Source organism: Carettochelys insculpta, chromosome 2, assembly GCF_033958435.1.
Source record: "Carettochelys insculpta isolate YL-2023 chromosome 2, ASM3395843v1, whole genome shotgun sequence".
Classification (NCBI taxonomy): domain Eukaryota; kingdom Metazoa; phylum Chordata; order Testudines; family Carettochelyidae; genus Carettochelys; species Carettochelys insculpta.
Window position 1 is genome coordinate 42078745 of NC_134138.1, and position 16439 is coordinate 42095183.

General features: G+C 46.0%; 1 protein-coding gene across 2 annotated transcripts in view; it reads right to left on the reverse strand.

The window, feature by feature from the left end:
* Positions 1-16439, reverse strand: part of GRHL2 (grainyhead like transcription factor 2) — a 125794-nt gene that overhangs the window by 85389 nt on the left and 23966 nt on the right. For both annotated transcript variants that reach the window (XM_074986836.1, XM_074986834.1), the window contains exons 2-4: positions 8240-8429; positions 6576-6643; positions 4690-5080 (exon numbers count right to left, since the gene is read on the reverse strand). In XM_074986836.1, coding sequence (XP_074842937.1) covers positions 4690-5080; positions 6576-6643; positions 8240-8429 — 649 coding nt within the window. The remainder of the gene's footprint in view (positions 1-4689; positions 5081-6575; positions 6644-8239; positions 8430-16439) is intronic.

The following is a 16439-nucleotide window of genomic DNA, read 5'->3' on the forward strand; positions in this document are numbered from 1 at the left end:
ACCATGTCCATCCTGCACATGCTTCCAAATATAAGAGCCATGGCTCATGTGAGTAAACACACTGAATGCACCAAGAATATTTGCCTGTGTAAAGTTGCTTATGTGCAAGAATGTTAGTAGGTTTGAGCCATACTCATAAATTACAGTGCATAATGCCAAATTTGTAATATAAATGACATAACATACATGTTTTTAAAGTGCCAATAAAATATTACGATGCCACTGAGGTACTAGCAAACATCTGTATATAGTCACTCTTTTTTTCCCCCGTTAATTTTGTCCATTGATGCCATGTTGTATATAGTATAGGATGGATGCACTGTTCTGTCAGTGTTAGTTGCATCTCCAAAAGCATGTATTGGCATGACAGAATCAGTGCCATGAAACATAGGGGCTGACTCTGAGTCTCTGTCTAGCCAGCAGTGTAGCAGAGGTATTATGGAATAGCTTATTCTGAAATAGTACAGATACACGTCGCATCTACACTAGCCCCGCCTTTGAAGGGGCATGGTAATGAGGGATTTCAGCAGATGCTAATGAGGTGCTGTCATAAAAATGCAGCACCTCATTAGCGTAATGGTGGACATACACGTTTTAAAAGTGCTGCTTTTGGAACGCACGCTGCCAGTGTAGCCAGGGGCCTTTCGAAAGGACCCCCTGATTTCGAAAGCCACTTCTTCCCAAAACCTAATGGGAAAAAGGGGCTTTCAAAATCAGGGGGTCCTTTCTAACGGCCTCTGTCTACAAGGGCTGTGTAAGTTTCGAAAGCAACACTTTCAAAAGGCGTGCGGCCGCCATTAGACTAATGAGGCGCTTCATATTCACCGCAGCACCTCATTAGCATCTGCTGAAATCCCTCATTACCATGCTCCCTCCTTTCGAAGGGGGTAGATGTAGCCATACAGGCTAGTGTAGATGCAGCCATAAAAGCTAGTGCTACACTCACCCCTAGTGTGGGCAGCTTGATGCAAACAAACAGTCTCAAAAAAATTCGAAATAGAGCCACTGGACACACTATGGGCTGATCACAAAACAGGTTCAATTCCCAGTCTACAAAGCCTATTTTGAAATAGGCGCTCTTCCTGGTACAATGAAATTCAAAAACGTTGCAACAGGGCATCGAAATAGCCATTGGGTTGTGTAGCCGCTTGCATAGTTATTTCAAAATAGTGGCAGCTATGTCAAAATAACTTTGCTGTGTTGACCTACCCCGAGTGCTCCAGGGATGGAGCAAGAGTGAAAGCCACTTACATTTCTTACCGGTACAGTCGCATTGCAAGAGGTTGGGATGGGGGATTGCGGGGGGAGGGTACGCAATAGCACAGTGCCTACAAGAAATTTAAGTGTGGGATGAAGTGAGGGGGACTCGAGGCCAGGGGTTGGTGTGGGTGTGGGTGTGGGTAGGAGGCGGGGGGGGCAGTGTTCTCTGCAAACTTTGTGATTGCACAGTGGCTCAGGAGAGATTCAAATGCTTCCCATCTGATTAGCAGATTGCCCATGCGAAGGGTTTTTGTTTCTACTGGTGGTGCACGTTCACACAGGCCTCAGTGCACGTGACAAAATACGTTCCACACGTGGACGGAAAAACTCCTCATGTGGATGAAAAAAGACTAGAGGAGAGCGTGGGGGGCTCAGGACAGTGTGTTGGGCTATGGGGGGTGGGGGGGCGTTCAGGAGCCAGGGCAGAGGGTTGAGAGGAAGGCTACAGGGGTGAGAGCCCCTTCTACTGGCAGGAGCCCCACCAATTAACTCTTCCCCCTCCCTCCCAGTGCCTCCCACCTGCTGGCAGCTCTGCCAATTAACTTTCCCTGCTCCCTTCCAGCGCCTCCCTCCTGCACCATCAGCTGTTCTGTGGCTTGCATGAGACCCGAGGAAAAAGGGGGAGGAGCGGGAAGACTGGACACTGAGGGCAGCGGGCCGGAAAAGGCAGGGAAGAGATGAGGTGGGGCAGGAGTGGAGACTTGGGGGTAGGCGGCAGGGGTGGGGGTAGCATTCCCTGAGCTTGGTGGAAGCTGGCGCCTATGCTATGAGCTGCCCTGGGAACATCCAGGTGCACATTACAAGAGGGTAACCCAGCATAAGGGATGACACCATACAATTATAATTAATGCGTACTACAGCTTGTGCTCACAGCTTAGTTTAAACTGATTTTAAAAGACACATCATTACGTCAGCACAGAGAGACACCAGGTGGTATTGGTGCCGTAAATGTGCACGTCCACACTCGACGTTTCTTTTAAATTTAATTCTCAATTTCCTGGATTAGAATACTTGTTCTGGGGACAATTATATCTCTGTAATCTTTTTATCCTAAGTGAGTCATGCATACTCTCAACTTTCACTTCGCCTCAATGTCACTTCTGTCTGGGAATTTCCTTGGGGTTTTTTAACACTTAATTTCATATGTTAACAGAATTCGGGAAACCAAGGAGAGCATTACTCTGGGACTTGAAGGTATCAAGTATCATCCTTCAATTACGTTTTAAATTTCAACCTCTAAGGTCGGGCATGCAAAGCAGCACAAAGCAACCAGTGCATGCTGGCTAGTTGAACTGAATTTACACACCAGATGCCAGAGCACACACAACCTCTCCTGCTCCTACTGTCATAGAATCACAGAATCCTAGGGCTGGAAGGGACCTCAGGAGGTCATCTACTCCAGCCCCCTGCTTCAAGCAGGATCAACCCCAACTAAGTCATCCCAGGCAGGACCTTGTCAAGCTGGGGCCTCTAAACCTTGAGGGATGGAGAATCCGCCACCTCTCTTGGCAACGCATTCCAGTGCTTCACCATCCTCCTGGTGAAGTAGTTTTTCCTAATATCCAACCTACACCCCTCCTTCTGTAACTTCAGACCATTGCTCCTTGCTCTGCTATCTGACACCACTAAATAAATAGGGATACACATCTCATAGACCTGGAAGGGACCTCAGGAGGTCATCAAGTCCAGTCCCCTGCCCTCTTGGCAGGACCAATAACCATCTGTTGTTTTTTTTTAAATCTATTTGCCCCAGATCCCTAAATGGCCCCCTCAAAGACTGAGCTCACAAACCTGGGTTTAGCAGGCCAATGCTCAAACCACTGAGCTATCCCTCCCCTCCTCAACATTTCCCTGCACAATCACCCTCCCACCTATCCCAACTGCCCCCTTCACCCTCCATGTTCCTTTTGGGCTGGAGTACACAGGGCAAAAATATGGGCGCTTAGCATCTCTCAGCACCCAGACCCCCTCTCTCCCAGTGCCTTCTACTGGCTGGCAGCCCCACCAACCTACACTTCTCCCCACTCCCAATGCCTCCTTTGCTCTCTCTCAAAGACCCGTTCCCCCTCTTGCCCTGCTTGATCTGAAGCAGATCTCCAGCAATAGGTAGATTTTGAAATGAACTGTTGGGGTTAATGGTAATTTTTTGCCATTACTTTTCACAACTAAAAATGTAGCAGTCAGCAAAGACTGGTGCATAAATGCTCTTCCTTATGAGATGCTTCTGAACAATTGCCTCTTTCAAAAGATCTGCCAGCTCCTACGGCTCTGAACAGCACTGAGGCTACAGCCTGCTAACAGTTAACTTGCCCTCTTTCAAAATGAGCCACCCCCACCACACACACTTTATTCTCAGTGGGACTGAGGTGGCAAAGGCTACGTCTACACGTGCAGCCAACATCGAAATAGCTTATTTCGATGTTGCGACATCGAAATAGTCTATTTCGATGAATAACGTCTACACGTCCTCCAGGGCCGGCAACGTCGATGTTCAACTTCGACGTTGCTCAGCCCAACATCGAAATAGGCGCAGCGAGGGAACGTCTACACGTCAAAGTAGCACACATCGAAATAGGGATGCCAGGCACAGCTGCAGACAGGGTCACAGGGTGGACTCAACAGCAAGCCGCTCCCTTAAAGGGCCCCTCCCAGACACAGTTGCACTAAACAACACAAGATCCACAGAGCTGACAACTGGTTGCAGACCCTGTGCCTGCAGCATAGATCCCCAGCTGCCGCAGAAGCAGCCAGAAGCCCTGGGCTAAGGGCTGCTGCCCACGGTGACCATAGAGCCCCGCAGGGGCTGGAGAGAGAACATCTCTCAACCCCCCAGCTGATGGCCGCCATGGAGGACCCGGCAATTTCGATGTTGCGGGACGCAGATCGTCTACACGGTCCCTACTTCAACGTTGAACGTCGAAGTAGGGCACTATTCCTATCTCCTCATGAGGTTAGCGACTTCGACGTCTCGCCGCCTAACGTCGAAGTTAACTTCGAAATAGCGCCCGACGCGTGTAGACAAGACGGGCGCTATTTCGAAGTTGGTGCCGCTACTTCGAAGTAGCGTGCACGTGTAGACGCAGCTAAAATGTCCTCCATTAAAATACCCATCACCTCTCACTGGGTCCGATACACGAGAGGATAAACTAACCTCTAGTGTTCCCCTTCATATCAAGTGGCAGAGAAGAGCACTGTAAGAAGCAGTTTAATTGACTAAAGATGGTCACAGTCATTCAATTGCTCCTCTGTACAGCAGAGAGCTCAAATATTGTGGTGTTATTATTACTGTTGTTTGTTATTATTGTGGAACCAGCTCAGACCCACAGTCAAGGAGCAGGCCACTGCTAAGGTCAGTGCTCTACAGACACCAAGTCACATTGTCTGATGCTGTTAATGAGTTCCAAACTGGTTCATAAATGGAAGACTTACTTCTGTTCCCCCGTCTTTGAAAGTGTCACTGTAAGTACTGTCAGGAGTGCTGCGCTGGTCATCTTTGAGATAGTTTGTATGGGGGGCAATGTTGGGCACTTCATATTGAGTCTGTTCGAAGATAACCCCCCGGTGCTCCTCGTTTTCGCCCCTTACATAATGGATTTGTGGCGCCGTAAAAATGGGAGTGAACTCTTCTGCCTTTACCACGGTGACTCCAGTCACCGAGACTGCCGTTGGGCTCCCAGACACATTTGTGCTATACTCCCTTTTAGAAGACTCCAGATGTTCTTGGTTTAAGGAGAGATTAACTGGCACTGTCTTCAAGACTTGAACTCTGTTCTCTCCGCCGCTCAAATTACTCTGAGCTTCATGAGTAGCAAGACAATTTCTGTGAAAAACAAAAACCTGTGAATTCGCCTAACAGAAACTGGCACCAAATCTCCTTGTTTAGGAAGTAAAGCAGACGGATACAGAGGTCAGGAAGAACATAAACCCTCAGTGCAAATCTTTCTCCAACTGCGGAGAGCCAGATGAGGTTACGTTCCTCTGAAACATCAGATATTGGCAACTGCAGCACCCAGTGAGCGAATGGTCTGATCTAGTATGACAAATCTTACGTCTCCTTAAACTACTGTTTCAATGCATAGTTAACAGAGAAATACAAAAGCCTATAGGCCAAAATAAACATCAAGGGGCTTTACATTACAAATAAATGTAAATATAAATATATCTCACAGTAGAACAATTTTCACATGGAATAGAGAGCATGAACTGTCAATAAGGAGATTAATATTCTGCTACCTGAGTCGTGACCATGTTTACTGATGTAATTCCTCAAGAAGTACTTCCAGGAATCCCACCGTTAACAGAAGATGAGAGTTAATACAGGGGGTGCACCGTAGCTTTCAGCAGCACCACCCTTTCTCTAACTGGAAGTTCCCCTGAAAATCTCATATCATGCGCAGTCGTCACACATGTGAAATAGTTAATTCCTAAAGCTTTCCAGCAGTTGCTAAGGCTACACCTATGCTACATTCCCCTTTCAGAGGAGGAATGCAAATAAGATAGAAAATGCAAATGAAGTGCTGATTTACAACTCTCATGCTTCATTTGCATAATCTCATGGGATTGTGTTTCCAGAAGAGTCTTTTCCGAAAACAAAAACAGCAGTGTTAACAGGCTTCCTTCGGAAAAAACACTGTTTTCGGAAGAACCTTTCTTCCTGAAACAAAATAGGAAGAAGGGTTCTTTCGAAAACAGAGGGTTTTTTCCCCCAAAGGAACCCTGTCTACGCTGCTGCTTTTGGTTTTGGGAAAATCTCTCTCAGAAATGCAATCGCAAGAGATTCTGCAAATGAAGAGTGAGATTTGTAAATCAGCGCCTCATTTGCATTTTCAATCTCCTTCATTTGCATTTGTCCTTGAAAAAGGGAGTGTAGTGTAGATTCAGTGTAAGTGCTTTAGTATCGCTTTCAATAACTACTAATTAGACATGTTCAGATGAGAAAATGCTGCCATCTTGGCTTTCCATTGGATGGATGTTTTTGTCAGCCTGTTGAATTTCTCTGGAGCGAGACGGAAGTGGAATTCTCTCTCTACGTGCAGACTGAAGCAATTTCACTTTATGTATTCATTGGCAAAAGGTAGCTTTTTGTGCATTACGATAGCTAGCTTGATGTAAATCATAGTGGAAACAAGACACTGTTAGTTTTTGCTTCAGCGTAACTAATAAGATAAATGCCACTTTCAGGCACAGCTATGAGGCTGACTAAGGTACAAATCACCTCTCTGCCTTCTCTCCAAAACGATTCTTTTGGTTCACATCTGATCAAAAGGTACTGTTAGCTGCAGTGTATTAATGTATTATTTTAAATGACACTATACCTTTTATCTTGGTCATCTTGATTGTCACTGACTTTGTTCACAGACAACAGCCTTTTATCTCTGGGAACCTACGGACAGCAGCAAGCATTGGTGAGGCAAGCGTAACAGTTTGCGTTGGCAACTTCAGATTAGTATAGGCTAACAACAGGTAAGGTTTATTTAGACCAAAGATGTCAAACGCACACAAGTACTCCATGGCCAAGTTGGTAAGAAGCATTGTATTGCTTTAACTTCAGTTGGAGCCAGAGTCTTAGCAGCAGCCATGCTTCAATATTATTAGAGATACAAAGACAAAGAGGGCTTCACGGTTAAGCTATGGGCCAGGACTCAAGTTTGCAAACAATGGTTTTGTCACAGGCTTCCTATGTGAGTCTGATTAACTCCCCTAATCTTTCTGTGCCTCAGTTCCCTGTCAGTAAACCGCTTCCTTTCTCCAGTGCCTTTGTCTCGCTCATTGTCTATCTAGAATGTAAGTTCCTGGGGGAAGGGATAGGCTCTCACTCTGTGTCTGTACAGCCCTTTGGGGCATCTAGGCACTACTTTAACACAAATAAATAACAATAACAAATGTAGCAGCCATTAAGAGAGAAAACCTAGTTAAGGAATGGGCAAAGATAAAAAGTTTCAATTTAACCAAAATGAGTCACGATACTACAGAAACACCTCCTGCTGAGCAAGGGCAGAGCTTTCTTAAGACTACTTCAGGATTATAAATGAAAAGAAAAGAAAGCTTAATTATATTAATCAGAGGCTTTTACAAATGAAGCAAAGCAAGAATACTGTGCTGAACAAAATAGAGGATGCAGGGTTCACTTAAGGTTTGTAATTTTAGCTTTAATCCCTAGTGCTAGCTAAATCAAAAGGCCTTTAAAACACAAGGGCTACGTCTACACGTGCAGCCAACATCGAAATAGTCTATTTCGATGAATAACGTCTACACGTCCTCCAGGGCCGGCAACGTCGATGTTCAACTTCGACGTTGCTCAGCCCAACATCGAAATAGGCGCAGCGAGGGAACGTCTACACGTCAAAGTAGCACACATCGAAATAGGGATGCCAGGCACAGCTGCAGACAGGGTCACAGGGCGGACTTAACAGCCAGCCGCTCCCTTAAAGGGCCCCTCCCAGACACAGTTGCACTAAACAACACAAGATCCACAGAGCTGACAACTGGTTGCAGACCCTGTGCCTGCAGCATAGATCCCCAGCTGCCGCAGAAGCAGCCAGAAGCCCTGGGCTAAGGGCTGCTGCCCACGGTGACCATAGAGCCCCGCAGGGGCTGGAGAGAGAGCATCTCTCAACCCCCCAGCTGATGGCCGCCATGGAGGACCCAGCAATTTCGACGTTGCGGGACGCGGATCGTCTACACGGTCCCTACTTCGACGTTGAACGTCGAAGTAGGGCGCTATTCCTATCTCCTCGTGAGGTTAGCGACTTCGACGTCTCGCCGCCTAACGTCGAAGTTGGTGCCACTACTTCGAAGTAGCGTGCACGTGTAGACGCAGCTAAGGTCTTCTTGAAATGGAGGAGTTTAATGTCAATGTCTAAAGGGAAGAAACTCATTTGGAAATTGTTCTGCAATGTAATTCTCTTTTTCGATATGACTTAATAAAAGAGCCCTGCTAATTAACATGGTCAGATGACTTATGAGTCAGGTTACCTACTTTATAATAATCATACAGCAGGCCTAGAGCAGCAGCACTGTCTTCATCTCCATTTATGCTCATCATAGCCTTGGTAGCTGCTGTCAGCGGATTCTCCAAGTACGACTTCCAGGCTTCATCTTCACTTGTGTAAGCTCGCCTGGTATTGAATGGTGCCTCATCTGGGACTAAGGCCACCAGCCATTTGTTACTGTAAAACACATGGCACACAATGGCAATTCAGCAGAGATTTTTCCTCTCGGATGTGCAAACCACCTTACAATTTTCTATTGCATAATTTTTCTAAGATGTTGAGTAAAAAGATATGATAAAATGGAGTGAAACGGAGCTAACAATGACAACCAAAGACTTGCAGTTATATCACGCCTTAATGCTACATAGATATCCTCAGACTTCAGCGATAAGTCTCTATACACCCAAAAGAACAAACCTATGTGCATCTGCACCTCCATGATTTGTGTGCAGTGTTTTCCTCGCACTGTACGATGTACACTGGTGTACCTGTTAAAAATAGTTTTCAAATTGCTGCAATACAATAGGTAACGAAAAAACGTACTAGACTTGTGACCAGCTAACTGAATAAAAATTCAACTATAAGCTGATACCAGAGAGTAATGTGACCCAAAACAAATCATAGCAGTATCTAATGGTATGTTTCTTTGACTACATTTAAATATAATTAAAGCATATGCTGTAGGTATGGTTCATTTAATCAATACATCTCTATTATAATAGAGCTATTCTTCTACCTTCTTGCTTATGTTGGAAGGTAATTTGACAACAGGCTCAGATTGCCTTTCAATAATTGTATCATCTATGGTCCAAAGTGGAGTGTGCTGCTGAGAGTCAGAAGACCTAGATTCTATTACCGCCTTTGCCACTGACCCTATTGTGGGCAAATCATTTCATTCTTCCGAGTTTCAGGCACTGTCTACGCAGAGGATTTCAGCCTCCAGTAGAATTGTAAACTCTTGGCATGGACTGGAAAAACCATTGCTTATACGCTAAGATTTGCACAACTGCAGTTTGCTCTTGCTTAAAACTAGGATACACTGAACTTGCGGGAAGTGTGGCTTTACAGGGGTTTTGCCAACATACATCAGTTTGCACATATATCCTCTGATGGCTGACATCTCCAGTGCAGACAAAGCTCAGCTACTGGAAATGGACATAACAATGACCACCTCTATAAAGTGTTTTGTGATCTTACAGATAAACAGTTCTAAACATGAAAAGTATATTACCACACAAAAATTGGAGGTAACCCAGCACTGGGCAGAAAGTGTTTTATCTGGATTGAAAGACAGATAATCCCATTTTTCATTGGAAGAACCGTGTCAGTTTGACTGTCCAAACCATGCAATTGACTAAATCTTTTTTATGTATTCCCTCTGTAAAATTTGCATCAGCACTTGTATTGGGGCAGCTACCCCACTCCACCCAAGAGGGGTTAATGCAGGCTGTACAGCACCTATGCAGAGCCCCATCCAATAAGGAAAAGGGTTCTAAGGAGCCAATCAGAGGGCAGCTTGCTGGGACAGCCCTATTTATAAGGAGCTGCTCAGTAAAGCAGTGGGCATTTGTCTCATTACCAGGAAGGGTTCAGGACTGGTTCTCTAGAGCAGTGGTGTCTGATCCTTTCTGAAGAAGTAGCCAGTACAGTGGCTACACTTGTAGCAAACTAGCTACATTATTCTGAAAATATATGTATTGTTCAAGCCAATTAACCACACTCAACCAGTCAAATAGCCGCATGTGACTAGCGGCTAACGTGTTGGACACCACTGCACTAGAGGAAGCACCTTGGACAGAGCATTGCTGGGTAGACTCGGGGGAGCTGCGGAGAGGCTCCAGCCTGTTACCTCCCAGGCTGTGGCCTTGATACAAGGGCCAAGAAGGTGCAAGAAGCCATGGGGAAGTGGCCAGGAGACAAGAGGCAACAGAGGGGAGTGAAGATGGGCTGCTACCAGAGGATCCTGCAGTTGGGATCCAAAGTAGCAGACAGGCCTGTCTCCCCCTACACCTTTGCACCATACCTGGCCATCACTGCACCATGGCCTATACAGGCTGAGGTGAGGGGTGAGATGTTGTGTGCAGCTGGCCCCAGTGGCAGGTGTGAGACTGAGGACTGCTGATACCAAAGTGTCAAAGAGAACACCATGATCCAGGGCGCCACGCCAGAGGGTGGAGATATCAGAGAGCGATGATGAGTGAGACACTGGCCAGAAGGCGGTGCCCTGCTGAGGGTCTGAGCAAAACTCCCAAAGCACCAGCTTAGAGCAGGGGGCTGGACTCGATGGCTTTTTTAGGTCTCTACCAGCTCTATTGTTCTATGATTCTATGGTACAGTGGTGGTGAGCACCCAAACCGAGACAGATCTCCAAGGAAGAATCAAAGTGGGTCAAAGTGACTTCGAATTGAATGTGCTCCTTTCATTCGCCTGCCTATTTACTCGAGTAGTCTTGCTTGTGAAGTTTTGTTTTGTTTTGGTTTTTTTTTTTATAAAAATTTCTTACAATCTTTCACATTTTTTGTAAAACCTGCTCATTTTAAATTTGTTCGGTCTCCTCTCATTACTTTTGGTCTAATCCTTAAGCAGGAAAAAACTTGAACTGAAGTTAGTAGGATTTCTGTTAGCACAAACACTGTGCAATCGATTCCTATATTTGAATTGAGGAATAGAAGACAATAAAGATCAAACTGAAATCACAATCTAAACAAGTGCTTATCTTTCCCTTACTCCCTGGGGATATGCCCGGCCCACAATTTTCCAGTAACTTTGAATCCTGCTGTTACTGATAAGCACAAACGTCACTTTGAACACTACTGATGGTTGAATGGGCTTTGTAAAGCACATTTTTTCATTGCATAATAATGGGATTTTTTTTTTTAAGAGATTGTCATCTTTACAGAACACGGCACTGTTTGCACGTTACTTTGTTTAATGAAAAACAAAATCATCAGCCAGTACATAGGTAAAAATTTTCTGAGTTGCAGGAGAAAGCATTTCATAGCTTCATCACACAAATAGTAACAATTGCTGATTTTTTTTACTTCTGGCGAAATATCTTGACTCCTTTCTTTTTTGCAGTGTCTTCTGACTATCCTGCAGCCTTCTGAACTATTTTAGGGCTTCTCCCTCTCATTCTCATATGTATAATTGGGTGTCTACAGCTACAGTGAGGGAAACGAAAACATTCACTTATAATACAAGTGACAGATGTAAGAAACTGTACAGCCTGCTTTCCTTTTCAGCTTTGTATTCTTAGTGACCCTCAATTCAGATTTGCAATAGCCTCTTTCTCCGTGCTTAAAAGGTGATTGAAACCTTGTTATCCCCAGCTCAAAGAGCCACTTCTCTCCAGCTAAGAGGTAATTATTCAGTCTTAGGATTCTTCTTTCCTGAACAAAGCTCCTCTTCAACTAAACACATGATGGTTTTATGACAAGGGCAACTGCCCATTGTAAGCAAGACAAATACCATGTACATTCTCCTCTTCGCTCCCAATCAAAATCTATAACATTTGACAATTAAAGCTGGTGTCACAGTGTGACTGCTACAGGCTTATCACAAGATGTAGCTGTTTAAAACTGTAATAGGCTTGTCTGGAGAAATATTAAGACACCCAAACCTGAAGGAATCAGCCTCTAAGCTCTCAGTCCTAGGTCTGTCCTTACTGAGGGAGGTCAAAGGGAGCATTTCTCCCATCAACCTCTCTTACTCCTTGAGAGAGCAAGAGTACAGAGGGTTGACTGCGGACCCCAGACAGATCGATTTCACACATCTTTACCAGGCGCACAAAATTGAACTCTAGAAGATCAACCCTGAACAATTCGATCTCCCAGGAAGTGAACACTTACCCCTAGAGAGGACACATATGAGATGGGTCAGAAAGGAGAGTTCTGCTTCAGAGGTACTGTACTACACGTGAGGCATGTATCATCGTGAGGAGGTGGGGGACACTCAGGTACTAAGGTGATGAGGGCAACTGAATTGCCTGTCGATAATTAAATAGACTGGGAGGTAAATACTCATGGGACTAGAGCGCAATAGACCAGGATTTAGGTCTTCCTTCAGACTGAACTGAGCACATTTTCTCTAAAGTCCATTCTTTCATATTTAAAAACAAAATGCCCCCCTCCTCGAATTACCGAGATGGCCTGCAGCATGTATACAGAAACACTGTCATTCCTTGGAGCTTGCCAACACCCTAAAGCAATAACACCAGCAGAAATGACTCCTTCCCTACTCTAAGCCCTTGCAGTCAGCTCACTACGGGGGTTAACGCTCAGACCTAATTATCACCTGTTAAGCACTGTGAAATCAGTTCAAGCGATTGAACTCAGAAGAGCTAGCCACAGACAGACTGCAGTATTACTGCTATTCTACACTACAGAGTTAAGTCACCATAAAGCTACATCTACCTAACTCTGTAAGGGTAGGTCTACACAGCACAGTTATTTCAAAACAACAGCCGTTAACGGCTACGTCTACACGTGAAGCCAACATCGAAATAGCTTATTTCGATGTAGCAACATTGAAATAGGCTATTTCGATGAATAACGTCTACACGTCCTCCAGGGCTGGCAACGTTGATGTTCAACTTCGACGTTGCGCGGCACCACATCGAAATAGGCGCTGTGAGGGTACGTCTACACGCCAAAGTAGCACACATCGAAATAAGGGTGCCAGGCACAGCTGCAGACAGGGTCACAGGGCGGACTCAACAGCAAGCCGCTCCCTTAAAGGGCCCCTCCCAGACACAGTTGCACTAAACAACACAAGATACACAGAGCTGACAACTGGTTGCAGACCCTATGCCTGCAGCATGGATCCCCAGCTGCTGCAGCAGCAGCCAGAAGCCCTGGGCTAAGGGCTGCTGCCCACGGTGACCATAGAGCCCCGCAGGGGCTGGAGAGAGAGCATCTCTCAACCCCCCAGCTGATGGCCGCCATGGAGGACCCGGCAATTTCGACGTTGCAGGACGCGGATCGTCTACACGGTCCCTACTTCGACGTTGAACGTCGAAGTAGCGCGCTATTTCGATCCCCTCATGAGGTTAGCGACTTCGACGTCTCGCCGCCTAACGTCGAAGTTAACTTCGAAATAGCGCCCGACGCGTGTAACCGCAACGGGCGCTATTTCGAAGTTAGTGCCGCTACTTCGAAGTAGCGTGCACGTGTAGACACAGCTCACAAGAGCTGTTATTTTGAAATAGTGGGTCAGCTTATTTTGAAATAGGTAATCCTCATTTCATTTTCATTTCGAAATAGCTGCATAGACAAGGAATAGAGCCTATTTTCAAAACAAGCCAGAGTGTGTCCAGCGGCTCTATTTCAAAACACGTTCTATTTTGTGTAGACGCTCTATTTCAAGAGTGCTACTTCAAAAGGATGCACAAGGTCACCAATGAGGAATTACATAGGAAGATACAGCCGAAAGAGAACCTACTGCAGAAGGTTATAAAACAGAAACTACAACTATTTGGACATATTTGCAGAATGAACGACGAACGAAAAATCAAGACCGTAGTATTCAGCATAATGGATGGTTCGAACAGGAGAGGCAGACCCCACAGAGAATGGATAGATGATGCAGTAGATTGGTGTGGAGCTAATCTACAGAAACTAAGCCACTCTGCACTGGATAGGAAAAGATGGAAGGAAATAGTGAGAGCGGCATCAGACACCAACGGGCGCTGAGCCCACAGTTGATGATGATGATGATTTAATTGAAGATGAAGTCATGTGATGAAACCTCCAGGGATACAGCCAACCAAAACTGGCAATCCTAATATGAAACATCTGGAGTGGCAGGAGGCATTATTAACAGAAATGCAATGACTTTTAGGCCCTTTCCATTCACGTGTCTGCCCCTCTCCTGCTCCCATATTTAATATCCTGCAAGGTGCTCCCAATACCATCGCCCCCTGTATTGGACCCACATGAAGGTCACCATCAGATTCAGAATGTCCAAGGAAACTTCATTTTGCAATAGCATAATTCCCCTTTCAAGCTTCACCAGCTATGCACAGGTTGGAGGGATCGAAGCAAATGTGCAGGTTTACTCTTGCCTGTCTCATCATTTGGTTGTCCAGAATACACTTTGCCCCATTTCTCGTCAAAGAATGCACATAGCCACCATGCTTCAGATAAAGGTCCCTCATTCCTGGGGTCTAGTTTCTGACACATCACAAGAACTAGAGAACTCATCTGACCCTCACAAGTACAACCCATTCCTTCCCTGTTGGGCAGCATTTCATAATCTCCTGTATCCCTCGAGGCTACGTTCTATCTGCACGTGAGTTACACAAAGCATTTTTGCAGACTCCTTCCTGTCACCATGTGGGCTCTTCTCAAGCTCATTTGACATGCTACTGTTTGGCAGTCGGCAGAGCTGTCAATATGCTCTGATGCTTTGTCTTTGAGAGGGAGAAGAACACTGAGTTGAAGTAGATGGGCGTGTTGGCCATGAAGACAGGGTTGCCAATAGGCGTTCTCCAGCCACTGGTTGCACTGGCATAAAGAAAAGATCGTAATTGCATGTTTTTAAATAACTGGTTGAAATACCCAGGAAGAAAGTGTTGTGCTGCGCACGAGCTATGTGCACGGTCTATGCACACGTTCCTTTATTTTTGCTTTACCTCCGGACTGAGTTCAGTTCCTTTCCCTTTTTCATGCTTTAGCCACTGGGAAAGCAGCTACTTCAGTACATGGTGCACTGCTACCTACTCTCATTAGCAGAGGCCAAGTGCACAGGTGTAAACCAGGACTGATTTGCACTGGCGCACCTTGCCTCAAGGCCCTGCAGTCTGCTCCTTGGCCGCTGCACTGGAGCAAATCACAGTTTTCGTCAGCGTGCTTCCCCCTGAACCATGAAGGTATGCCAAACAACTAACAACCAGGCTGAGTGAGGCTGGCTCAAAGGGTTTCTGCTTCTCTAGGTAAACAGCAAATGTCTAACCTACGGGTGTCCACTTTCCCTAAGTTAGCTGAACAAAACACCATTCTTATATCTCAGGTCAACCTGTCCTACAAAAACAGCAATGAATATGAAGACACCATAGCATTTCCAAGCTCTCCCATGACTGAGAAGAGTGCCTAGGAATGGAATTCCAAAAACACAGGGAAATGCAACATTTGGTTACTGCTGTAATGGAGGCTTCAATTCGAACAGTAATTAATTAGCTGTCCTTTTTTTTCTCCTTTTGCCATAGCAGCCAACACCTCATGATGAACAGGAATAGGGTTAGGGTGCTCAAGAGATAACACGGCATGTTCACAGAACATCCCAAGAGTGGAATAAACGACAGAGGAGTGGAGGGAAGGCTTCCTACTGCATGACAGAAAAGGAAAAGGACAGGACCTTGACGAGGTCCCCATATGCACAGCTATTGCACATGATGGAAAGGCAAACAAACATCCTGGAGAGCATATTGGCTCTTGGGTCAAACCCTAAGCCAAAGACTATGCACCTCTGCAGCTCCTGCTTCTGAAATCCCCACATCCTGGCACAGACCATTCACTGCACCAGTACCTGGAAAGAAGCTCATCACGTAACGTGTTATAGTAGTAGCATCCTTCAGTCTACATAGACTATGGATCGCGCCCTTCGTAGTTCCGTTTGGCATCCTCGTTTGCAGCGTCGGCTGTGACTGTGAAGACCCACATGAGAGTGACAGTCCTTGCTGCATCTGTTGCACATGTAATGGGTGTCTGGCAGGTCCTTGCTGTGCTTTCTGTGGGCTCGCTTCTCCTTTGCTAACTGTCTGATCCTCAACTCACCCTTCTGAAGGCCCTGAAGACCCTGCCTCCATCTGCTGCGATCGTCTGCCAGCTCCTCTCAGCTGTCTGACTTGATGTCTACTTCCCTCAGGTCTCTCTTGCAAACATCTTTGTAGCGCAACTGGGGGCACCCGGGAGGTCTTTCGCCAGAGGCTAGCTCGCCATACAGGATGTCATTTGGGATCCTTCCATCATTCATCCTGTGGACGTGGCCAAGCCAGCGGAGTCAACGCTGCCTGAGGAGGGTGTGCATAGTTGGGATTCCAGCTTGCTCAAGGACGGTAGTGTTGGACACTCTGTCCTTCCACGATATTCCAAGGATGCGCCTGAGGCAGCACAAGTGGAAGACGTTCAGCCTCTTTTCCTGGCGGGCGTACAGGGTCCAAGTCTCACTGCCGTAAACGAGGGTGCTGAG